The 24,045-nt window shown below is 52.7% G+C and overlaps 12 protein-coding genes across 12 annotated transcripts; 8 read left to right on the forward strand and 4 right to left on the reverse strand.

Moving 5' to 3' along the window:
• Nucleotides 1-17: 17 nt before the first annotated feature.
• J4E86_010630 (uncharacterized protein) lies at nt 18-1,469 on the forward strand (the record flags this gene model as incomplete). Its single annotated transcript, XM_051451126.1, has 3 exons — nt 18-101; nt 152-1,235; nt 1,285-1,469. 3 exons carry the CDS (start codon nt 18-20, stop codon nt 1,467-1,469), a joined length of 1,353 nt encoding a protein of 450 aa, XP_051297789.1.
• A 578-nt stretch (nt 1,470-2,047) lies between these two features.
• On the forward strand, nt 2,048-4,009 carry J4E86_010631 (uncharacterized protein; the record flags this gene model as incomplete). Its single annotated transcript, XM_051451127.1, has 2 exons — nt 2,048-2,186; nt 2,319-4,009. 2 exons carry the CDS (start codon nt 2,048-2,050, stop codon nt 4,007-4,009), a joined length of 1,830 nt encoding a protein of 609 aa, XP_051297790.1.
• A 215-nt stretch (nt 4,010-4,224) lies between these two features.
• J4E86_010632 (uncharacterized protein) lies at nt 4,225-5,001 on the reverse strand (the record flags this gene model as incomplete). The annotated part of the gene is made up of 1 exon (XM_051451128.1): nt 4,225-5,001. The coding sequence occupies one exon, from the start codon at nt 4,999-5,001 to the stop codon at nt 4,225-4,227; it is 777 nt and encodes a 258-aa protein (XP_051297791.1).
• A 1,184-nt stretch (nt 5,002-6,185) lies between these two features.
• J4E86_010633 (uncharacterized protein) lies at nt 6,186-7,216 on the forward strand (the record flags this gene model as incomplete). Its single annotated transcript, XM_051451129.1, has 3 exons — nt 6,186-6,273; nt 6,320-7,059; nt 7,109-7,216. The coding sequence occupies 3 exons, from the start codon at nt 6,186-6,188 to the stop codon at nt 7,214-7,216; spliced, it is 936 nt and encodes a 311-aa protein (XP_051297792.1).
• A 538-nt stretch (nt 7,217-7,754) lies between these two features.
• Nucleotides 7,755-9,559, reverse strand: J4E86_010634 (uncharacterized protein; the record flags this gene model as incomplete). Its single annotated transcript, XM_051451130.1, has 5 exons — nt 7,755-8,010; nt 8,061-8,191; nt 8,254-8,996; nt 9,044-9,187; nt 9,241-9,559. The coding sequence occupies 5 exons, from the start codon at nt 9,557-9,559 to the stop codon at nt 7,755-7,757; spliced, it is 1,593 nt and encodes a 530-aa protein (XP_051297793.1).
• Nucleotides 9,560-10,372: 813 nt separating this feature from the next.
• J4E86_010635 (uncharacterized protein) lies at nt 10,373-11,177 on the forward strand (the record flags this gene model as incomplete). The annotated part of the gene is made up of 2 exons (XM_051451131.1): nt 10,373-10,536; nt 10,595-11,177. 2 exons carry the CDS (start codon nt 10,373-10,375, stop codon nt 11,175-11,177), a joined length of 747 nt encoding a protein of 248 aa, XP_051297794.1.
• A 270-nt stretch (nt 11,178-11,447) lies between these two features.
• J4E86_010636 (uncharacterized protein) lies at nt 11,448-13,013 on the reverse strand (the record flags this gene model as incomplete). The annotated part of the gene is made up of 1 exon (XM_051451132.1): nt 11,448-13,013. One exon carries the CDS (start codon nt 13,011-13,013, stop codon nt 11,448-11,450), a length of 1,566 nt encoding a protein of 521 aa, XP_051297795.1.
• A 920-nt stretch (nt 13,014-13,933) lies between these two features.
• J4E86_010637 (uncharacterized protein) lies at nt 13,934-14,895 on the forward strand (the record flags this gene model as incomplete). The annotated part of the gene is made up of 2 exons (XM_051451133.1): nt 13,934-13,969; nt 14,023-14,895. The coding sequence occupies 2 exons, from the start codon at nt 13,934-13,936 to the stop codon at nt 14,893-14,895; spliced, it is 909 nt and encodes a 302-aa protein (XP_051297796.1).
• Nucleotides 14,896-17,031: 2,136 nt separating this feature from the next.
• On the forward strand, nt 17,032-18,750 carry J4E86_010638 (uncharacterized protein; the record flags this gene model as incomplete). The annotated part of the gene is made up of 2 exons (XM_051451134.1): nt 17,032-18,358; nt 18,410-18,750. The coding sequence occupies 2 exons, from the start codon at nt 17,032-17,034 to the stop codon at nt 18,748-18,750; spliced, it is 1,668 nt and encodes a 555-aa protein (XP_051297797.1).
• Nucleotides 18,751-18,891: 141 nt separating this feature from the next.
• Nucleotides 18,892-20,485, reverse strand: J4E86_010639 (uncharacterized protein; the record flags this gene model as incomplete). The annotated part of the gene is made up of 4 exons (XM_051451135.1): nt 18,892-19,125; nt 19,175-20,042; nt 20,092-20,410; nt 20,461-20,485. The coding sequence occupies 4 exons, from the start codon at nt 20,483-20,485 to the stop codon at nt 18,892-18,894; spliced, it is 1,446 nt and encodes a 481-aa protein (XP_051297798.1).
• A 739-nt stretch (nt 20,486-21,224) lies between these two features.
• On the forward strand, nt 21,225-22,285 carry J4E86_010640 (uncharacterized protein; the record flags this gene model as incomplete). The annotated part of the gene is made up of 3 exons (XM_051451136.1): nt 21,225-21,517; nt 21,581-21,779; nt 21,845-22,285. The coding sequence occupies 3 exons, from the start codon at nt 21,225-21,227 to the stop codon at nt 22,283-22,285; spliced, it is 933 nt and encodes a 310-aa protein (XP_051297799.1).
• A 237-nt stretch (nt 22,286-22,522) lies between these two features.
• Nucleotides 22,523-23,845, forward strand: J4E86_010641 (uncharacterized protein; the record flags this gene model as incomplete). The annotated part of the gene is made up of 1 exon (XM_051451137.1): nt 22,523-23,845. One exon carries the CDS (start codon nt 22,523-22,525, stop codon nt 23,843-23,845), a length of 1,323 nt encoding a protein of 440 aa, XP_051297800.1.
• Between the last annotated feature and the right edge of the window lie 200 nt (nt 23,846-24,045).

The raw sequence follows: 24,045 nt of genomic DNA on the forward strand, positions 1-24,045 counted from the left end.
CATCGCACATCTTCGACATGGGCTCAGACACGACTCCGGTACCGCCGGCACTGCGGAAGAGGGTGTTGAAGGTGCTGTTCATCTCGCTGCTGCTAGACTTGGTACGTCATCCCCGTCGCGTGTAACCGCTCGCGTGGGCTGACCCTGACAGATATCATTTACATTCATCCTCCCGCTATTCCCCAAACTCATCGAGTTCTACCGTAACCATGAAACCGGAGACCCGAACACGATTCTCTCCAAGATCCTCGCCGGCCTCAATGCGTACAAGAACTCGTTCGCGAAACCCATCAACTCCCGCTACGACATAGTCCTGCTCGGCGGCGCACTCGGATCGCTCTTCTCGCTGTGCCAGGCAGTCGCGTCTCCTTTTATCGGAACACTTTCAGACAAATATGGCAGGCGCACAGCTCTTCTGTGGTCTATGGTGGGCAACATCTTCAGCGTTGCGCTCTGGGTCGCAGCGACCGACTTCCGCACTTTCCTTGCCAGTCGCGTGGTGGGAGGACTGAGCGAGGGCAACGTGCAGCTTGCCATGGCCATCGCGACCGACATCAGCGACGACAGTCAGAGAGGCTCGACCATGGCGCTTGTGGGCGTATGCTTCAGCATCGCCTTCACCTTCGGGCCAGCGCTGGGCGCATACCTATCCACCCTGCAGGTCATGGACAAGAACCCGTTCGCCATGGCGGCGGGCTTCTCTCTGTTCTTGATCGTCTCAGAGACCATCTACCTCTACATCAGCCTCCCAGAGACGCTACCATCGGCGAGCAAGGCTGAGAACGGCACCACGAACGGGCATGCGAAAGGCAGCGAAGCACCAAAACCTCGCGGCCGAACGAACTCGCACTTCCTACTCAACGCTACGCACTTCACTTTCATCCTATTCTTCAGCGGCATGGAGTTCTCGCTACCCTTCATGACATACGACCTCTTCTCTTACCAGGCTAAGGACTCTGGCCGACTGCTCGGTTTCATTGGACTGGTCGCGTCCCTCCTCCAAGGATCTGTGGTGCGGCGGATGCACCCTCTCAAGGTGGTCCAAATGGGAGTGGTAAGCTGCACCATCGCCTTCCTCATGCTCGGAAGGGTCCAGACGCAGGGCGCACTATACGGGGCCGCTGCCCTTCTTGCCGTAACAAGCGCGACGGTCGTTACCGGCCTCAACAGTCTCTCGTCGTTCGAGGCGAGCGCTGATGAGCGAGGCAACAAGCTGGGCAACCATCGGAGCTTCGGTAAGCCAAGACTCCCATCTCCATCGGAACATCTACTAACGTATATCAGGTCAAATCGGACGTTCCCTCGGACCCCTCATCTTCTGCACCCTCTACTGGTGGGCGGGCCGCGAGACGGCATATGCGACCGGAGCTGCCGGCATGGTCGGAGTCGGCGCATTGGTGTTTGGAGGACTCAAGGTGCCACCGGGCACGGAGAACATTGGCAAGAAGGAGAAGAAGGCAGTCAAATAAGACAATGGCCGTGTTGTGCCAAGTTTATGTTCAAGACATTGGGAAGACGCGTTTTGCGATCGAGAGATTTCGAGCCGTTGTATAGCTGCGTCGAATGACACCCATAGGTCAGCATATACATTTCTCAGATAAGAAAGGAAATATAGCTGTCATCCGTATGCAAGGGTGGCCGCATTCTGATATAGTCGTGGTTATCGTCGGTACATTGACCGTAATCTGTAGCCATCTCAGCCACAAGCTTCTGCCACAGCAAACACACCGTCATAAGTCAAACCTCGCTCCACGCCTCGCAAAGCTTTCCCCGAAAGACAAGCAATCGCTGTACAAATGTCCGACGCGCTAGGTCACCCCCGCACTCACTACGCGTCTCGCAAGACCCACTAAACTGACTCGACCTCGGTATCTTATTAGCTCCGGACTCAGCTAGCAGTAGGACCGACAAACGGCAACTGTGGAAGACGATCACACCGGGCCATTGCGTTTCCTCCTTGAATTGAAGCTTTTCACTCCCAGTGCCTCTCTCACACCCACGTCCAACATTTACCCGAAAGAGGAATCCGAGACCGAGATCAGTCAAGATGGATGCAACAGCGGCTGCTGCATCTGTAGCAGCTATTTCCGGGCTAGCAGCCTACATCAACGCGAAATACCACATTGCACAGGACCTGAGAGGACTGAGGTTCAAGAAGAACGCAGCTAGCTACTATGAGCAACTCGGTATGTAGCCCCAGCGATACCTTTACTTACGTTGAGACGCAATTCGGAGCTAAGTCAACACAGAGAAAACTAAGAGGCTATCCCCTTGGTACGCTTTCGCGACCCACGTTCCACTTTACAGCAACAACCTAGCCATCTGGTCGCGGGAGAAAACGTACACATGGCAACAAGTTCACGATGGCGCCGTCCAATGGGGACACTTCTTTCTCTCTCAAGGCGTAAAGCCGGGCGATATGGTTGCTACTTACATGATGAACAGCGCAGACTTCATGGTTATCTGGTTGGGTCTATTTTCCATCGGTGCCGCGCCTGCCCACCTTAACTACAACCTCAAAGGAGAAGGACTGGTGCATTGTCTCAAAGTCGCGGATGTGAAAGTCGTGCTTGTTGACGAAGAAGAGGGATGCCAAGAACGGTTCGAGGGCGTGAGGACAAACGTGGAAGAGATGGGCGTTACAGCTTTCAGGGTCGATCGAGACCTGATTAGCAAGGTTCAGCAGCACAGCACTCAAGTACCCGGCGATCAGTACAGAGAGAACGTCAAGGGTTCCGATCCGACATGTCTCTTGTACACATCAGGAACGACGGGTCTACCGAAGGGAGGGAAGTTCATGGTAAACCGTTTCCACGAACGAGGAAATCCGCAAACCCTTGCCTTTGACCAGAAAGCCGGACCTAATGGAGACCGATGGTACTGCTGCATGCCGCTTTTCCATGGTACAGGTGGTCTATCGGTGCTATCAGCGCTATCAGGCGGAGTGAGCGTGGCGATAGGACGAAAGTTCTCCGTTAGCACATTCTGGGACGACATCCACGACTCCCAGTCTACCCTTTTCGTTTACGTCGGCGAAGCAGCGCGATATCTGCTTATGGCACCACCACATCCACGGGAGCGAGACCACCGATTACGCGCCATGTACGGCAACGGCATGCGACCTGATGTCTGGAACCGATTCAAAGAGCGCTTCAACGTCCCTGAAGTAATAGAATTCTTCAACTCGACAGAAGGCGTTCTGGGCATGGTGGTTCACAGCAAAGGTCCCTTCACTGCGACGACAGTAGCACAGCACGGTGCTATCATCAGACGACTTCTTCACGACGTATACATTCCTGTTCCCATCGACCCGGAAACTGGAGAACTACTCCGAGACCCCAAGACTGGGTTCGTGAAGCGCAATTCGTATAACGAGGGTGGCGAGATCTTGGTCGCTGTACCGGGTGAAGAAGCGTTCGCTGGATACCATAACAATCCCAAGGCTACGGCAAAGAAGTTCGAGAGGAACGTATTCAAAAAGGGCGATCTGTTCTACCGATCTGGTGATGCGCTAAGGCGTGATGACGATGGGCGCTGGTTCTTCCTTGACCGACTAGGCGATACATTCCGATGGAAGAGCGAGAACGTATCTACAGCTGAGGTAGCAGAGGTTCTCGGACAGTACCCCGGTGTAGGTGAGGCCATCGTGTACGGTACACTTGTCCCTGGCCATGACGGTCGCGCGGGCTGCGTAGCTCTCCGACTTGCCGATGGCGTCAGCCCCGAGACGTTCGACTGGAAAGCGCTATTGGAGTACTCGAGGAGTAAACTACCGAGATACGCAGTACCGGTCTTCTTGCGCTTGGTTAAAGAAGCAAGTAATACGGATAATCAGAAGCAGAACAAAGCGCCGCTGCGGGCGGAAGGCATGGAGATTGATAAGTTTGGCACTAAGGTTGTGGGTGGTGGTGATGACGTGGTTATGTGGATGAAGCCGGGTGAGGATCGGTATGTGAGGTTTACCGTGGGTGATTTGGAGGCTTTGAGGAGTGGGAAGACTTTGCTGTAGACAGCTTCTCTGGATGTGTGGAGGGTAGATGCAGGACGATGAATACGATGGAGGGCAAGGCACCGAGGAAGAGATTGTAGGCGTGCAATCTCCATTCCAAGGTCTATTCAAGCCATATATGCATATGAAACAATGATTACAGTGAAGTCCTCCCTTAGCCGTGCACCCCCCATAGGGGGGCATCCAACACTTGCCTCCTAGACGTCTCCACCGCTCTACCAATCTCTGCTCTTCGGTTTCGCCTCTTTCTTATCCTCGTCTTTAACAGGTATAGGGATCGGCGAAACCCTCATAACCTTCTGAATGAACTCCACCAACCCATCCATACCCTTCGGCTCATTAAGCCAATGCCCACCCTCCCCAAAGCACTTCCAATCCACGACCCCACCCCACTCCTCAAGTTTCTTCCTAAGCTTCTCCCCATTCCTAACAGGCACAACCTCGTCGTCCTTGCAATGCTGCAAAAGCAACGGCATCTCAAACACGCCCCGCTCTCGTCCAGGCACCCCCATCAGGGTAGACAGCTCCTCCGCCAACGGCAACCATCCACACAGCCCCATGAACCCTCCAACACGGATACCAGAAGTGACCAAAGTAAAGATACCAATAGCGCACCCCTGACTCATCCCCGCTATAATCACATTGCGCAATCCCACGGGCTTCATCTCTTCCTCAAGGACTTCTAGAATCTGCGCGACGCTCTGCCATAGCTCTTCTTTCTGTGACTCGGCGTCTTGATCGGGCCGTTGCACGGATGTCATGTCGAACCATTGCGGTATTACTTCTCGCTCGCTAACTGCGCAGGATGATGGTGCGTTGGGGAAGACCCATTTTATACTGGGGAAGATGTCGGTGAACTTTCGCACGGAAGTGTCTTCGCTTTCGAAGAGCTCCGAGCAGAAGGTTTTGGCGTCGCTGCCGCGGCCGTGGAGGAAGATGATGGTGTGGGTGTGGGGGGCTGTGGGGGCGACGATGTGTGGAGTGGTGACCATATTGAAGGTGGTCGTGTTGAAGGTGGTCATGTTGAAGGTGGTCTCGCGATGTGGCTACCTGAGTGGTTGGTGTAGAGCAAGAGCGTTTGGTAAATCTTAGAGACGGGGTCGTGGTCAACGAAAAGAATGCGCCTTTGATTCAGACCGGGGCTTGGGTTTGGCTTGGGCTAGTGATGCGAAGAGTTGATGTAGATCTTGGTTCCTCAGTGAGATCTGGTGAGTGCGACTCTCCCATAGCCTCATATCGGGCCGTGGAGTCTGTGCGCATTGTCGTGGTTGTGGTGCCTAAGAATCGCGCACGTGAAGGTAGCCGTCGCCAGACTCCGCCCCGTAGTTTCGCCACAACAAGGCTAAGGACCCTGTGTCTATTCCAGGCAAGCGTGGTCGACGGGTCACGATAGTCGCCCCCGAGATTTTGCGACTTGGCTGCTGCAGGACCCTCTCTTACGATAACGGAAACTTGCTCATGCTTAGCAAAATCGGGCATGTGATTGGCTCGTTTGTGGCCAGCAAGGTACCGTCACCATGACCTCCACATCGCGCCGTCCCTGCATGAGTTCAGATGAATGCAATAGCTATGCTTCGCTCTCACCATGATCGGTCTGGTTACACACGCTTAGACAACATGGTAGATCTCGAAAGGCGACTGGTTCGCAAGCTCGGTACGTCGGAACGACCCGTCAGATCCCAACGTTGCGCATCTAACCAACCGCAGATTGCTTCATACTGGTGGGGACAAAATGCTCTTGACATGACGGCGGTTAATGATGTTCCAGGTGTATTGCTGCGCTGCATACTTCTTCAATTACCTTGATCGCAGCGCTTTCGCCAATGCCTACGTGTCCGGATTGAAGGAGTCTCTCGGACTCGAGGGCGACCAATACAGCATTCTGCTTGCCATGTTCACTGCAGGTAGCTGTGTTGGTCAGATACCTCATGCCCTCATCCTTCAGAAAGTCGCGCCCCGGTTCTGGCTGCCCTTCACACTGCTAGTGTGGTCCGGCCTAACGATGTGCTCTGCGGCATGCAAGACCTACACCCAGCTATGCGTAGTTCGGTTCTTCCAGGGCTTCTTCGAATCAAGTCTCTATAGCGGCACTATCTATATCCTTGGTAGCTGGTATAAGCCCTTGGAAATTGCCAAACGTACAGCCATCTTTACGGCTATTGGGCAGATTGGCAGCATGTTCGCTGGTGTGATGATGACTGCGATGAACGAGAGTCTGCATGGACAGACTTCGCTTCAAGGATGGCAATGGGTGTTCATTATCAGTACGTCCACTTCTTGAGGTAGACCATCGCCACTAATCGCTTTCAGACGGTGCAATGGGAATCCCCTTCGGCATCTTCGGACTCATGTTCTTCCCCAACTTGCCGGAGTCTACAGATGCCCCCTATCTCAGCAAAGAGGAAATTCAGCTAGCAATAGGTCGCCTGCCACCGAAGAAAGATTGGAGCCATGACATCAGTCTCAAATCCCTTGTTAAGAGACTGTTAGCCAAACCGGACATTTACATCTTTACTCTCTACTCAGTAGTAGCCTGCGCATTGGAAGCCATCGTTCTGCAAGGGCTGTTCTTGCTTTGGATGAAAGCGAACGCCGATAAGTTCTCTTCGTATGCGACTACGACCTACCCGTTAGGTATACAGGCTGTGTCAATTGTCTCCAACGTCGGAGCGGGCTACGTTATCGACATGACCAATCGTCGCATACCGATGGTTATACTAGCTGGCGCTCTGCAGCTTCTGGTCTCAGTCCTCTTACTAATACCCAACCTTTCGACAGCTGGTACGTTCTTCGCGTTCTACCTGGCGGGTACCTCGTACATCGTTAACCCCATTCTCTACGGATGGGCTAGCGTGATCTCTCAACGCGGTGGCGACGATGCCTCCCGGTCGATCACACTTTACATCATGAGTATGGTGCAGTCGGTATTGTACACTTTCTGGGGCATTGCACTCTATCCAGCGAGCGATGCGCCGTATTGGAAGAAAGGATATATCGCGATGATTGTTGTTGTCTTTGCTTTCTTTGGCGTGACTGCGGCCGTTCATTGGGTGAGTATTCTGATAACTTTATCGCAGTCCGTTGCTGACGCATCTATAGTTGGATCAAAGATCGCAGAAGATTGAGAGCAATGCGGCTGAAGAGATCACACATATGAGTGAAAGAATGAGCGAGAGGAATAGAAAGGATCCAAGACTGGAAGATTGAGATAAGACATATCACGAGAGCACCGAACTACATGCGAAGTGCCACGGAGTATGATCTGAAAATGTGCTTGAGTAGCCATCGAACACCTGGCACGTCAATCCTCCATTGCTCATGCTTCCATGCGGATATCTCACCACGACAAATTCCAAGTATCAAGGCGTCATCTCACTTAGTCTCAGAGACTACCCCTCTCGGTAGTAATGACCCAGACTCAAACAATACAACCACCCCGTTTGTTCAGAGGCGACACCTTCTCGACATGACCTTCCATTGCTGCACTATGCGACGTAGCTACTCGCACAGCTGATTGCACAGGCAAAGAAAGCGATGTTGCAAGGTAGTCGCAGTCGCCTTCCTCGCTTTCCTCATCAAACGGTACAATTGTCGCCGCGGTACTCAAAGTCAAATGGCGTATAGTCGGGAAACAAGTAACCAATCCCGTCATAGACATCAGTCATGTTGGCCAAGTCACCGTGAACAGGGACTAGACTGCGTAGCGATAATTAGTGACCATGTTTCGAAAGCGTAGCTCGGGAACTTACACCGCTGACTTCGCTACCCGGTGCTTCACCATAGCGTTAACCAGTTGAGCAATCTCATTGTGGTCGTTGTGTGTTGCCATCAACTGCGCCTGGATGACATGATCGGCATCAAACACAACGACTGTGCTGTCCTCGGTGGGACAAGCAGGCATGATGACGGCGACACTATGGTCTTGGGCATGGATGCTGCCTTCAATGTGGATGAACGTGGCCCTGAAACTGTTGGTCTCCATGATGTGTGGCGCTCCGCGTCTAGAGTAAATTAGCGCTTGGCCTGGTGGGAAGCATAGATGACAACGTACTCAAAGGTTTCGAACGTGGCGCCGGGGATGTCGGCGTAGTACGACTGAGCCATCTTAGGACAGACGACCTCCGCTCCATTCTCGACGTAGCCTTTGACACCGAAAGCGTGGTCGTGATGATGATGCGTAGGCTGTGCAATGTTAGCAAAGCTCATCAGAGTAGCAATTAGGCGTATTGAGATCGCTGACTTACCCACACCTGCGACACTGGCTTTCCAATGTTGATTTCGACCCATTCGAGCAAGACCGCCACGATCTCAGCAGGAGCATCCAGAACAGCAACATAGGTGTCAGTTTCAAGCAGGATCTGGCGGTACGCGGATACACCAGGTGGTCGGACGACCCAAACGCCGGGTAGATCTGCGTACGGTTGCGATCCACTGAGCGACTCGACTGTGAAGTTGTTCCGACCGAACCAGATGTAATTCGTGTACTTCTCACCGATCTCAGCAGTCAGGGCGGGGTCAACAACGGGAATGCTCAGTTCGCCGCGTTCGACGGAGACATCGAAGAACGATGGCTCGACTTCAGTGTTGACCGATATGTCATCTGCAAGGAAGTCGATGCATAAGCGCTGGTTGTTGTATATGGTCTTGTAATGACGGGGTATCATGAGGCCGTTAACCGAGATAAAGTCGTATACTCGGAGATCGTTCGTCGAAGGACCGAAAAAGGGATGGTCTTCGTATGTGCGGATAGCGAAGGGTAGGTAAGTGTCGGGGTTGAAGATGATTGACATGTTCAGTGCTTGGTCAAACACTAACGGCCGAGTTAGAAAGGTTGTGAAAAGCAAAGTAGGTGATGACCAACCTGCTGGAAGTAGTAAGTCTCCTTCCACCGGCTCGAAACGGAGGGTGGAATCATTTGCAGATATCTTGCTGAGCAGCAACGGATCCCACTTTTGACCATCGGAGATCATATACGCCGCGAGATATCCTGTTGATCGTCAGACTTTGATACAAATATCTCAGTGGACGTAGTACCATCCAAGTAGCCTTCTGGAGCAGCCGTCGGGTCAAAAAGCGCATAGCTTCCCCTGACCACAGCAGCAAACGCGTCATCACCACCTTGTACTACTACAGAGTAGTCCATAGGTTCGAGTTCAGGTCGGGCAAACATCCAAAGAGCTAGGATCTCAAAGTCAGCTTCCCATCAAACGGTATCAAGAGAGAAGACCTACTCCCTAAGCCAGAAACCTTGTCAATGCGCTGCTTCAGACTGCCTGTCTCGTACGAATACGTGATCGTCTGGCTACCATATGGGACGACTGTTTGGTCCATGCCATCCAGGGCTATCGTTGTGACGATAGACTTGGTGCGGAATTGAGAGCCACTGATCCTCACATTGCGCACATCGGACGTGTTGGAGTTGATGCCAATGGCTGCGAGACCACGCTGTACAAGGTCTGTAGGTACCTCGGACTGACGTGTTCGCAAAGCCAACGAGCTGGATGACAGGAAGCCCACCACCAGAGCTGAAAATGCTCGGGTTGCTAGCATTGTGTTTGAGGTGTTTGAACGAGAAAGCTGATCGAGATTGGTGGCACAAGCAGGAGATTGAGAAGAGATGTGATGGACACAAAGGATATCATTGCAACGATCTATATACTGAGCTATCGCTCTGTACGCGTAGCCACTTTCTCCAACAGACTTTCATGCTACTCTTCGTCTCGCGTCTTGCGTCGATGAGGCGGACGAACTTTCTCCTCGTTCGCGCAGGCCTTGACCAATGCCCAGCAAACGCAGTGGATCGCGATTACTTATGATACGAGCGTGGCTCATTCGATGAACCGCGCGTGATGTAGTATTTCGTACTCTGGTGGTAAATCCGGGGTCTCTGGTCGTGGAGTAGAGTTTGAAAGTCAACAAGTCGACTTTGGGACAGTCTGCTTACGAAGTCGGGGACGGCAACACCCGTAGTCGCAAGTCTAGTGTTACCAAATCTGTCGACAGACTCCAGAAACGGTAATGTAGCGTACCCAGTTAGCAGTACGGAACGGAAGTACGTTCGTCTTAGCGGTGCCGGTAAACGGGCCGACCAGATCTAAACATGACCTTGAAAGATGGTTAAGTCCGCAGCGAACACCGATAGAAGCCAAGACGACCTCTTGCAATTTCGGACGAGTTCTACGGCAGCGGACGAATGTAGTCGAACTGTGTTGACATATCAGCTTGGCATCACGCGTCGTGCAATAGGTCATGGACTGAGTAAAGTACGTGTCTGTGTTGAGAATACCCGGATTGCCTTCCCACCCCACACATCTTCATACGACCAAGCTACTTCACAACTCTTGCAGCCATCACTCTGAAGCCATGTCGCAGCTATCTCTCGAAAACGACCTGTCGCACGCTAAACTGGATGAGATCTCAGCCTTTTGGTTTCGTCATCTCCAAGACCACGACCACATCATCAGCCCTAGCATCGAGGACTCGGCGCCATGGTTCTCACAGAATGATGCTTACGACCAGGAATGCATGTAAGTACTCAGCTTATCCTAGATACTTTCCCGCGAACAAAAGCTTACTTAGCCACAGGGATAAATTTGGCGCATTGCTCGAACTCATTCAGGTCGTAGAACCAAACGGAGCGGAAATCATAGCAGCAGCAAAGCCATGCAAGCCTATGCACTGGATCAGTCTGATCATATTGCTTGACCAACTCCCAAGAAACTGCTTCCGAGGTGCTCAAGCTCGTGTAGCCTTCACCGTTTTCGACAGTCTGGCTTTGGAAGTGGCTTCCAAAGCGATTGACTCCGGTGCCCCCATGGATTCAGAAGTTCGCTTCCGACTGGCATACAGATTCTGGTTTTACATGCCGATGGAACATTGCGAGAGCCTGGCAGTAGCAGAATCGTTACACAAAGCACACTTTGACATGTTCCGTGACTATGAGAGGCTGTTAGAGAGGGATGTCGAGGGATGGGACGGTAAATTCGCCCAGTACCGCGACGTGCTTCTCAAACGAAGGAGCGATTTTGGGAAGCTGAAGGGTGTTATTACTAGCATCTGTGAAAGCAAGCTGGACGCACTTCGTCGGTTTGGGCGCTTCCCGCAGCGGAACGAGGTGTTGGGTCGCACTTCTACAGCCGAGGAGCTGCAGTTCTTGGACGGAAAGTGATTGTCGAAGATGGATGACGGTGTCGGATTCAATCACTATAAAGAAAGCCTACTGGAATGCTACCCAGTGTTATTCATCTGTGCCATCAACTCTGCATGAAGTCTTACGTCGTGATCATAAACATCGTAGAGCAGTATTTGCATATGTTTCACGCATGCCAAGCGATTGAGAACCGAAGTTTGATGTTGACAGCGCCACGCCATAGATTTATCGACGAAAGGAACAGAAATAGCATCAGTGTTCCACTCATCCGATCCGGCAAGTTGCTATCTATGTAGAATGACAGCTTTGCTCACTGCTTGACGCTGACAATCGACAAAAACATGAGGACTCGATGGAAATGTCAGCGGAAGCCACGGCAATGTCACGCTGGAGGCGTATGCTCTTGGCCTTTTCCTGCTTTCCATTCCGCATGAAACATTCATAAAGACCATGTAGTCCCCAAACGTTGTTGATGCGCGCTTTCCGACGAGGCTGGCTATCACTGTATCCCAAGTCTTCTAGATAAAGCAGTTCGGCTTCCTCAGACTGGCCTTGCTCCAGAAGGAGTGCGCTCAGAGCGTGGCGAACGGGTTGCATCCAGAGTGGCGGATCAGCGTAGGCGAGGTTATCCTCCAACTCAATGCCGTGTCGTAAGACGGAGAATGCCTGAGAGTGATTACCCTTGCGATACTCCAACTCGCCCTCCAGCATGGCCGACGCTACAGCTAGAATGGGTTCTGCTGGAGAGGAGGGACTGTACATACGGTCCTCCGGTACGGACTGACGGGTCTTTTCGAAAGCGTCTCTTGCCTGGCTTGCCTCATCTATCCTCCCAAGTACTGCGAAAGCAATCCCTTTGGCATAATGGATTGTCGCTTTGTAGACGCAGAGTAAAACCGGATCTACCGGCTCCGGGAGCTCGAGAATCTCCTCCCAGCGACCAAATCTAATCAACACGTGAGGCAGCGTTACAAGTTGCCACTCGGTCCAGTCTACCATTCGTGGCGTTTTGATCGACATGAACTCCAGAGTCAATACTTCAGACATCCGTGTCGCAGCATAGAGAGCGTCTCGAGACCGACCAGACATCATGGCAGAGTAGGCCATAGCGTGGATGTTATGCGATCGATACGCGTTGTAGATGAGAGCTGCTTTGGCCCCACTCCCGAAGTATTTGTCGTCCGCACGTATAGCGTCAAAGTTCGAATCGACAGAGCGACGGTAGTCGCCACAGGCTGTGTCGATGTGTGTGGCCATGTGTTGCATGTGAGAGCCATCAGGTACAAGTCGTCGCAGACTGTCAGCCGCGGGCAAAGCCACTTCTGGGAAAGGCGACATCTCCATCATGTGGATGTACAGATGACACAGACCCGGGTGTTTGAGACCATCGGAACGTGCCAAGCCCCTCTCCAGAGCGGCTCTTGCCTCGTCCACATCTGTGCCTGTAGTCTTCCCGGTGTTGAGGTCCCAGAGCTGACGCGGACGAGTGCACATGACGGCATCGGCGAATAGTGCGACCACGTCGAGATCCTCCCCGTACTCTTCGTAGACCGAGCGCATAGCTTTTGCATAGGCATAATTGAACGCCGATAGGTCGTCTGGAACATCTGTGTTACTCTTCGGGAAGCGAGCGTTGAGGGCCGTGATGAGGGCTTTCTCCACAGGCGATGCAGTGGCCGCGACGTTATTGGCTTGCAACAAAGCGCTCAGTATCTTTTCGATGGACTTTGTGCGATCTTCCGGTGTGAACATGCGCCATGACTTGTTGTAGTTCGGGCCAACAGCGTAAGCAGTACCCCAGTGGGCTAATGCGCAACTCGCATCATGTGCAGTCGCCGCCTCAAAACACTGCATGGCTGCTTCATGGTTGAATGAGTAGCACCATACGAGACCACGGGCGAACCACGCTTGCGCTTCGTGAGATGTGGTTTGAGCATCTCGTCTGTATTCCCCTAGGTCGTAATATGGGGCTTCATCGTTCGAGGCATGGTTATTCCTGTTCTGGTTAACAATGGCAGCTAAATATGGACAAGAGAGGCTTACTTCATTGCTTGATATAGTAGTAGAAGTTGCAGTAGGGTCGAATCCGGAAGCCTGGGATTGATGTCGCTTTTGATCAGTTGCCGGTCGATAGCTATCACTTTCTCCGTAGGAGCGCGCTCTCTTTACCGTTTCGTGTTTGGCGCACAAATGAAAAACCACACCTTTGATATAGTCTGTATTATCGTTGGCCTTCGCCGATGTTGGCGCTTGTGCCGAGGTCTAGCTTGCTTTAGTCGGCGTTTACCTAACAGGCCCGTGGACATCTCGGGGACTCAAACCCCGCCCTACTGCGGTACGTCTTCCGCCCGAGATAGCACCTTGATTTCGTGGCTGGAATTAATGACGTAGGCGATTTCCAGGTGTCAGCCAGACGGGACCGCGAGAGATGCGACGGAACGGGAGTATGGCACCTGCCGTCCCGTCGCACGACTAGCGTACCGGACTTATTGTGGCACTCTTAACTTGAGGCTGACTGAGTTACGACCGAAAGCGCGAAGCTGTTGATGCCATGCTTTGCAATCCGGACGAATCTAGGATGATTAGGTATCTGCGCACGTTTGGTTGACTTCACTTAGTTTCCGATGTCGAGATGATGTATATAGGTATCGCCACAGCCTGCTTCTCAGAACCAGAAAAGACCTCATCGAGCCACCAGAATAACAGAATCCCCTACACCACCACCACGCTATCAAACCATACCCTCCATAAGATCGACACAAAGCACACCAGTCATGTCCAGCAAGATCACGAATGTCGCAATTGCAGGCGTAAGTTTATAGCTACGAGCACGAGGAGAAGATGGTCTACTGACATGAGACAGGCGACCGGCAGTCTTGGATCTGAAGTATTGAAGGGTCTTCTTGAAGCCAAATTCACTGTTACCGTTATTTCTCGGAAGGAGGGGCAGAAGTTTCCTGCTGGCGTGTCAGTCAAGGTCGTTGACACTGACTCAGCCGCGGCAATTGCCGAAGCTCTTCGCGGTCACGATGCTATCGTGGATACGACATCTGGTCCCGATCCGACCCTCCAGGGACGAATCATCGAAGCTGCTGTCTCCGCGGGAGTCTATCGTATAGTAATGGGCGAGTTCAGCGTTGACCCTGAGGACCCCGTAGCGAGATCGCCGCTCTTTCACCACGGGAAAAACCAGGCTTACCAGCACATCAAGGACCTGGCCGCGAAAGGCAAGATCACATACACTACCATATCCAATGGAGCTTTCCTTGATTGGAACCTGCGGACTGGGTTCATCAACATCGACATTCGCAGCAAGAAGGTTCATTACATGAACGATGGAATGATTCCGATGGCTTGGACGATGCTTTCTTCAATCAGTACTGCCGTCGCCAACGTACTAAAGAAGGCTGAGGAGACCGAGAACCGCTCCTTCTACATCTCGAGCGTGATCAAGAGTCAAAAGCAGATGGTAGCACTAGCGAAGGAGACCCTGGGCAGCGATGGCTGGGAGGAGTCGAGCCAAGACATGGACCAAAGACTCAAGGCCGCGACTGAGGCTATGATGGCGGGAAAGATCGACATGGAGGTCATCGGTGATATGATTCGATGGTCTGCTGGCACAGTCCCTGCGCTACGCTGGGAGCAGTTGGATGACAACAAGCTGTTGGGAGTGGAACGAATGAACGACGATCAAGTACGCAGGCTCATTCGAGACATCGCCTCGGAAAGTAAGTAGTCGTCTAAGCCGATGCCGGTGAATATGGAGATTAGTGATCGACCTGTAGACTTGTAAAATGCATGATCACGAGCGAACGCTTCATACGTGCATTTCTGATGAAGTTTGCGCTACAGTATGTGTGCAGAATGTTGATAAGTAACGATCATTCCAGCGCCGAACGCAGATGCCATGACCAAGGTATCGCCAATGACCATCATCCCCTTGAAGACGAGTTTGAACAGGATCGATTCGCTCGCCTAAGACGATCATTCTCTGTTCCGACAGCGAATGCATAATCACAATCTCGCGAAGTCAAGAACCGTCCGATATCGGGTGATTCCGCAGAGTCACTGGTATGTGAAACGGACCATCATTAGCCTAGATGAGCGGGTTCACGGCGATTACCGCGTTTCCTGACAGGACTCCTCGTGCATGCGGGTTGCTCGAGCACTGGAAAGAGCGCAAAAGTCTTCATGATTCGGAAATCCGGATCATGTATCCTGATGGAGTCGTTATATGGACATCGGTGTCTTAACAAGTAGTGATCTATAGAAGCTTGATGGTCCTGCATGTAATGTGTTTTGATTTGACCATGGCAATCATGGCCCATATCAACGCTTTGCATGAACGGGGAGGCTAGGGTACTGACTTGTGAGCTCATCGAGTGACCCTTTGAGATGTACAAGTGCCTTTGTGTATGATGAGTGGCTATAACGTTTGCCATATTTGCGCCGTAGGCTATCATTCTTGGACATGTACCAAGGCCCCAGACCCGACGGGTATTTTGTCGATGCGTATGATCGTGCGATGCGTGCTGATTTGGCTGGATTCGCGAAAGCCTTCCCGAACTTATCCGTACAGTGGCTGGGGGTGTGTCGACCGTTTCCAATACTGGACGGGACATTATGAGACTATGCGATGGATAGGGGCCACTCGCCCTGATGCACATTCCCAGTCCGCAGCGGACATGGATGGATATGCAGCCCCGACGATGGTGAGTCCCTCTGCAGCTTGCCCTGGCATCGGGCACGTATTGTAGTGATGTGTCAAGGGAGAGGGCGCGACTTTGAAGGCAAACTCGAAGAAGCGAAGTGCATGGTCGTGACGCGCATGTGGGGCCGGACGGAAGGCCTCAGGCCTCGAAAACAACGGGGGCTTGGCGTGACAGGCGCTAGCTCAACTCGCTATGGGCGGCTTCCAAGTTTCCTTCATCCTGCACGATCTTAACAGTACCTGCAGCAGAGGAGCGTGGGCGAGCTCTTTTACGCGACTAGCTTCATAGTAGGCTTCGGCAATTCCAGTATATCTCATCTCTATATGCGGTCGGTACATCTCGGCTACCTCTTCATGCGCCCATCGCCATGGGTCTCGTCAATGCCCAAGGCATGAAACATTGCACGTCGCTTGTGCGTTCTGGACAGCCTCATCCCCACCCACTGAGGCAGCAAACGCTTGCCTGCACACGGTCGCGTTCGCGCATCGTCTCCACTTCGCGATGAGTTCCCAGCCATGTCGATCTGCCGAATCTGGTACGTCAGGTTTCAGGTTTTCGTTCTGCATTGACGCTCGAACGTTCTGAGTCTCGGATGAAGCCTCAGGCCCTTCCCGCTCCTTTACAGCTGCACGCATTCGAGTAATGTACCTTGATCTCGACCACGCGACGGAGCCTTATCAACGGCAATTATCAATTGATCAAGATACCCTAGTAGCGCCATTAGAAATGTTTGTGGGTAGAATTCACATCGAGCGAATGGGATCAAGGTAAACGATCAGGCCTCACGTCGCCTCCAAAGATTAAGGACATACGGTTACATCACATCTGTGCCCGGCCCGTTTTCGTAACGGCTTTTGAATCTGCTAGCCATGGGTCTGTCTGTACATGGGAAGAAGACAGGGTAAAAGGTGTGATCGTCATCTAATGTGGGTTAAGAATGGAGTTATCGTCTTCTCCAGCTTCGTTGGTGATCACGTCGATCGTTCACCATTGAGAGCTGGACTCTGACTCTGTCGTTACCTTCATATCTAGTGGCGCAGGCTTTCGTCCATTCGTCGTTGTTCTCCTTCTACTTCTTCGTCTTGGGTTACTTCCACTCGCGTCACTCATTTCGCAATCCACAGCCTTTCAACACCAACAGATAGGAGGCTTTCACAATCATGGCGCAGGTTACGCCCCGTTCGATACTGGCACTTCAGCTTCCAGACCCTCGATTCAGCGTTGACTTTGCGAACTACGCACTCGACCCCAAAGCATATGCTACAACCAAAAAGTACATGCAGGACTTGTTCCCCGGTCAGAACAAGCCGTTACCACCACCAAAGGCTGCATCATCGCGTCATGGCAATGTGAACGCAAAGCCTCGACGCGTCATGGCAAAAGAGCCGACACCTTCCTCAGCGGCATCGCAAAGTCTTGACGACAAGTGGGATGCGCACACAATAGAGTGTATGATAATGCTCGACGAATCACTCGTCGACGAATCGGATCGATCTTCAGCCTTATCGAACTCAACAGCAGAGTCTTACGCCACCAACGTTACTTCCACCAGCGCTTTGGGTAGTACAGCGCCTACAACAAAAGCTACCAGCGGTCTCCCAGGGTCGACGCGTTCCTTTCTTCAACTTCCCCAGGCAATAGTCAATCACATATTGTCATACGTTTTCGCTGAAGAACGCGCGGTCTCCATCACACCATACCAGTCGCGTATCACACCCCAGCCACGACGCCGGCACCGCCATGGCCCGAGCACCATCGACATCCGATCTTTCATGATGCATCCGGCACTGATGGTGTCTAAGCAAGCCCGCGAGCTCGGACTAGACATCCTCTATCGCGACAGCCTCTTTCTCATTGATCTGTCTGACATCGGTGGTGCCAGCGTCGGTGCCGAGAAGGACATTGGCAAGTACTGGGGATGCTGGACGAGCAGTACGCCACCTCACATGGTCAAGTCGGCACTCTCCCGTGCTGCGAACATCCGTATCCAGCTCCCAGTCCCTAGCGCAGAAGCTACAGTTGTACGCAGCGCAACTAAGAGGAAGAAGGATGCACAGGAAGACACTTCCATCGTGATCGATTCTCTACGCACAGTGACAACCCTCATTACTGGTCAGGACAGTACCCCAACTCAACCAACAGAACGCAGTCGCTCGGCAAGTCCAGCGGGGCCGAAGATCCTCCGTCGCAAGCTCAGCTTCCGATCTGCGAAGCGTCCTGACTCATTGGAGTTTGTTTGCCGCGGAGACTCACCTCCACCCCAACCGAGAGAACCCTTAAGCACGCTAGAGGTTGTACTCGTGAAGGCTAATACAGACGCCGAAGTGCACAGCCAAACGCTGGACATGGTAGCAATATGCAGTAGCATTCCAGTCTCCGGAGCTCTAGAGTATCATCTTGAGCTTGACGCGATGAGGAGGCTGTGGGCTAAGCGTGACAATGGACAATGGCGAGGAAGTGAGCCAGATGGTCACAAACTCCTGCATGGTATGTCGCAGTCTACTCCCATCACCTCGACCCAACACTGACTTTTAACAGATCTGAGGGCTCTAGGACATTCAGCGACGAAAGCAGAAGTATCACGACCTCGTGAACAGCCCAGACAGACGCACGACCAGCCTACTGCACGTGCAGATGTACTCCATAGAGATAGGGCACGCCCTGCCCAGCAACCAACCAGCGGCAGACCCAGCTTAGAGGGGCACCTTCAGCAACGAGGTATTCCGAAAACACGGCCTGCTAAAAATGGCCTCGTCGCAAGGAAGATCAAAGAGATGGAGAGCCTTTCCAAGATCAAACTGTTGAAGGGCAACAAGCAACCACCGACGGTTGAGGAGCTTCAACAGATCGCCTCCGACATCAGGAGAGGCGTCTACTAAAAAGTTCATCGCGGCCTGGGGCCGACAGAGCCCGGCGCTCAATCATGTCATGTACTTAATTTTCTTCTGTCATATCTAAGTTTAATGTCTATAGTCTATCCACGCTCAAACATGTCCATAACTTCAGGTGTGCTTGGTCGACTAGGCCTTTCCGTCCGAAAATTGGACAACAGCCCACTTGCCACTCCAAGCCCAGTTTCTCGCCCCACTGTCTCCGCCGCCCCCCTCTGATGCTTTTATGCGCTCGTCTTCTCCGTCCTTTAATCCGACGACGACGTCGGCTTTGCACGTGCGGAGCGCGAGGACTCGTAGACCTGAGCCAGGGCCCATTGGTCCAATGGCTTCGGTGAATGGTGTGGTAGGAGACCAAGCAGCCTAGTAATGGTCAGTAATGCGAGGGACGAATGTAGAAGAGGGCACTTACATCAGCGGTCAACTTGCGATAGTTGAGATCGCCCTTGAAGATGACGAGTTCGCTCTCCTTGAGATCCTCGTACAAGTCCGGCTCGCTCTTGGGAAGTCGCCAGTAGCTGCCGCCTGCAGTCCAGAAGTCGTTTGGTCGCATCATCAATTGGCCTTCTGCGTGGAGACCACTCCAATGCTGGAAGAGGAATTGCAGATTCGCGCTCTCTGTCTCAGACAGCGGTACGGACTGCTTGCCAGCGTGCTTCTCGTCTTCCGATAGCGCGCTGTAGAAGCTCTGTGGGTCGGCTAGTGCCATGAGGAGTGCACCGAAATCGGCTGGCAGAACGTCTGAAACGAACCATGGAATGTTCTTGGGGTGGAACACGACGTTCGTCGCTAGGCCAGAAGCGATGAGATATCCAGCGAGAATAAGGTCGACGAAGAGCTCGAAGCCAGCGTTGTCAAGCACAATGTCAACGCGACGTTCCTTCTTGCCCTCCTTCTGAGCCCGCGTGAGAACCTCGAACGCCTTGTCTAGGTCGTTGACCAGGATGTTCTTCTCGGAGTTCTTGCGCGCCTCAGAGCCCTGCAACTTCTGGATATCCTCGTATGACAGGTTTGTCAACAAGGACAGATCCGTCGCATTGCCCCAGAGACAGATCTCGCACATCTCGGTGAACAGAACCTTCTCTGCAGCCTCGAGCTGCTCCTGCGACTCTGCACCCTTGATTGTCTTCTTCTGTTCGAGCTCGGTGACAATGTCTTTGTAGCGTGCGGCGAGTTCGATGACGGCGGGGCGAGAGGATTTGAAGGTTTCCATCTTCTGGCGAGCGAAGATGTCGTACGAGCGCCATTTGGTGGTCTGCTTAAAGATGCTTGCGATACGTCTGCCTATGGCCATTAGCACGCACCATTGAGCGACTCAGGTCTACATACCTGTACAGATAGCACTCGGCGTACAGCCAAGACACGTTGTGCCACTTGGGATTGCCTCTTGCTGCCAATTCCTTGTTGTATGCCTCGACGTCGCGCTCGCCATCATCGGGAATCGGCGTGAGCTCGCGGTCGTGCTGCAGCTCGTACTTCAGCTTGGCGAGTTCTGCGACGACCTGTTTGCCTTCTGTGATGGCCGTCTCGTCTTTGGTGTCGTGCAGGGAGCGGTGCACGTCGTCAATGCCTTGGGTGATGATGATGGGCCATCGCGAGCGCGCCGAAGTGTGGGCAAACGACGTCGCGTCGTTGGTGCTGTACTGCGCTGGTGCTGATTAGTCATGGATCAGCTTGTATAGGCGCGCATATACTCACGTGCTGAGAAAGTGTCGTACTCCATGTTGCTGCTCAGTTGTGGTGGGTTACAAGGTTGGTGAGGCGCCCAGTCACGACTTTCAACATGACGACGTTTGCAGGGGTCCGGGAGCGAAAACGTCGCCAAGCATTCCGGCTACCTCTCCACGTGCTCGACCGTTATCCCTACTACAGCACCTCCCACCAGGTGTAAGCACACCAACACCGTCTCCTTCATGTCCATGACCATAGTTTTCAACTCCAGCACAGTATCCATGCAATGCTTTTGAATATGCGTCCACTATCACCGGATAACTGACAAACTACAATTCCCGACGACTGAGTGGAGTGCATGGTCGCTGATGGGAGCGAGCGGTGCGGACCTGAACCATGCAAATGCTAAGGTACATCACGCATGAAATTTGGACAGTATTTGGAAGCCATCGCATTCCAAGTGAGGCTCCGGGGTTGGGACGCAGGGTCCGCGAAATCTCGACGAATCGGACGTGTGGAGTGACATGCCTGCTAAACATGACGTGTTTTCCCAGGCACTCTTGTGTCGCCGCTACCTGCGCGTCTATAAACGGTATTCCGAAGTTACCTTTGCAGGAACGTAATGCCTGTTTGGTAGCAGCTCGATACGATTTCACTTTCACATCTCGACGCACTTCGTACGCATCCGCCTGCGCTAGCTCATGAAAATCTACCGCTCAATCCTCAGCATCGGTGTTCGCAGCACCATCACCTCCAGACCTCTGCGCACCTCCCTTTCATTCGCACGTACAATGGCGACGATACCGAACGGAGATCTGAACAATACCTCGGCCGAACGTGCACGAACTGAACTCGACATTGATCCCGCGTATCAAGGTCGCTCATTGGCGATACCACCTTCTGAAGACGATGTGGAAATTCGAAAGGCTTACCGGCCATTCATACTTGAGGGGAAAGATGCTGAGGACGATTGGGTGGCTCAATTAGAACTCAGCACTGCACTGAAGATGGTGGACACACAATTGCTCCAACGCGGAGATGAGAGGCTTAAGGTGGTAGTCCTGCACGGAAGCATGCGATCAAGGTACGAATTTGTCAGCAAGATGTCTCATGGGTGCTGTCAGGGAAAAACACTGACACAGGGCAGATCTTACTCGCGCTTGCTGTCGTACGAGGCGAGTCGAATACTTTTCCGCCTTGGCTGCGACGTTCGCATGTACGACCCCACTGGCCTACCTGTCAAGGACGATGTACAACACACACATCCCAAAGTGCAAGAGTTACGCGAACTGAGTAAGTGGAGCGATGGGCATATATGGATATGTCCTGAGCAGCATGGGACTCTCGTAAGTTGACGTCCTGAAACTCCACATGCTTGGTGAATCTCATACTGATAGACTTCTTCTTTCAGACGGCCGTTTTCAAGAACCAGATCGATTGGATACCACTCTCCACCGGCTCTGTTCGTCCGACCCAGGGCCGTACCCTCGGAATCGCACAAGTGAACGGCGGTTCGCAGTCCTTCAACACGGTCAACGCCCTGCGAATACTTGGTCGATGGATGCGCATGTTCGTCATACCGAACCAGAGCTCCATACCCATGGCATATAAGCAGTTCACAGAGGAGGATGCCGGCAGCAGGCTGATGCCTAGCGGAAACAGGGATCGACTTGTCGACTGCATGGAGGAGTTCGTCAAATACACCATTGTGATGCGCCCTCATTTCGATCTCTTCGGCGACAGGTTCAGTGAGAGAGAAGAGAAGCGGGCGAAACAAGCAAAGGAAGCTAATAAGCCTGCCCCAGACACGCAGCATGCGGCCTTGTCAACCAACGCGGGGCCTTCGAATTGATCCGAACCTCATTTGGATAGAAAAATAGCATTGCTCCAAGAAGAGGAGTATGGCATACAGTGTGGTAGTATAGCGCAGGTTCTCAACGTATCAAGAGCTCTCAACCGATTCTGGACTAGTGCTGTCGATCATCCGTGAGTGGTGACACCCCGCAAATGCAAGTGACATATCTCCTACGCGCATATATAGTGGCGTCGGCTGGAGCACAAGGTACCATGCTCCTAGTCGATTGCCGCAATGATGATGAAACAACACAGCAGCCCCGGACTGCACAGCGAGGTGTCACCGCCACTGACGCTCAATGAGTTAATCGTAGGAGAGCACACTACCAATGCAGAGCATACGCCCCCCGATGGCGGCTACGGCTGGGTCTGTGTAGCAGCGTGCTTTACTATCAATTGCTTTACATGGGGTACCGTATCAGTGAGTCAAGGTCGCTTATTCGGAAGATACTTCCTCTCCACCGTGCATCATGTTGACAACCTTCAGGCCTATGGCATCTATCTATCGCACTACCTAGCCGACGACATCTTCCCCGAAGCCTCTACCTGGGATTATGCGTTTATCGGCGGCTTCAACTTTGCCATTGCCATGCTCGTGGCACCCTTCGTGACAGTCTTCTGTCGCAAATTCGGAACCCATGTTGTCATGTGCTGCGGCCTGGTCTTGCAGCTCGGCGGCTTCATCGCTGCCTCATTCGCAACTCGAATTTGGCAGCTTCACCTCTCGCAGGGCGTTCTAATCGGTTGCGGAATTGGCTTCTTATACATTCCCTGCCTTCCAGTCCTGTCGCAATGGTTTGATCGGAAACGAAGCCTGGCCAACGGTATTAGTGCAGCAGGATCTGGTGTCGGCGGCGCAGCTTTCACTTGGGGCACCGAGGCCATCATCCAAAGATTCAGCATTAGTTGGGCGCTGCGCATCACGGGCATCATCGCCTTCGTAGCCAATCTCACGGCGACGGTCTTCATACGCGACAGGAACAAGGCCATTCGGCCATCCCAACTAGGCTTCGATACCAAACTTCTGCGCCGCTACGAAGTAATATTGCTGCTTGCGTGGGTCTTCATTAGCATGCTGGGTTACATCGTCCTCCTCTTCTCACTCTCCGATTTCGCACTATCAATAAGCCTCTCGCGGTCCCAAGCTACAGATATAATCGGTCTCCTGAATGTCGGAACTGCGGTCGGGCGTCCAATCATCGGAATACTGAGTGATCGATGGAGCAGGATAGATACGGCAGGAGCATTGACCTTGCTGTGCGGTGTCTCATGCTTTGCATTCTGGCTGCCTGCTACGTCCTACGCACTAACGGTATTCTTTGCCATCCTCTGCGGCGCGATCGTTGGTGTATTCTGGATGGTAAGTGGAGATCGCAACCGAGATGAACTTCAAACAGCTCCACTGACCACTTACCCCAACCAGACCATTGGCCCGCTTTGCGTCGAAGTCGCAGGCATCAAGAACCTGCAGTCGTTGCTCTCCCTATCCTGGGCAGCAGTCATCATCCCAGCAACAGGTATGCGCCTCGTTCTTAAGGTCGAGAGGAGCCTTAACTAACTGAAGCAGTTTCCGAGGGAATCGCACTCAAGCTCAGACGGTCTTCATCCTCCCGTGAGTATCTTTATACTCAGATCTTTGCAGGTCTTTCATATGTAGTGGCTAGTGGATTCATGTTTCAGCTACGGAGGGTGAAACGTCGCCAAAATGCCCTCGACCGATAGCATGCATGCTTAGATCAACGCTCATGCAATCTCTGC

This window comes from Alternaria arbusti (assembly GCF_024043155.1).
Source record: "Alternaria arbusti strain BMP 1465 chromosome Unknown scaffold_23, whole genome shotgun sequence".
In the NCBI taxonomy this organism is placed as follows: domain Eukaryota; kingdom Fungi; phylum Ascomycota; class Dothideomycetes; order Pleosporales; family Pleosporaceae; genus Alternaria; species Alternaria arbusti.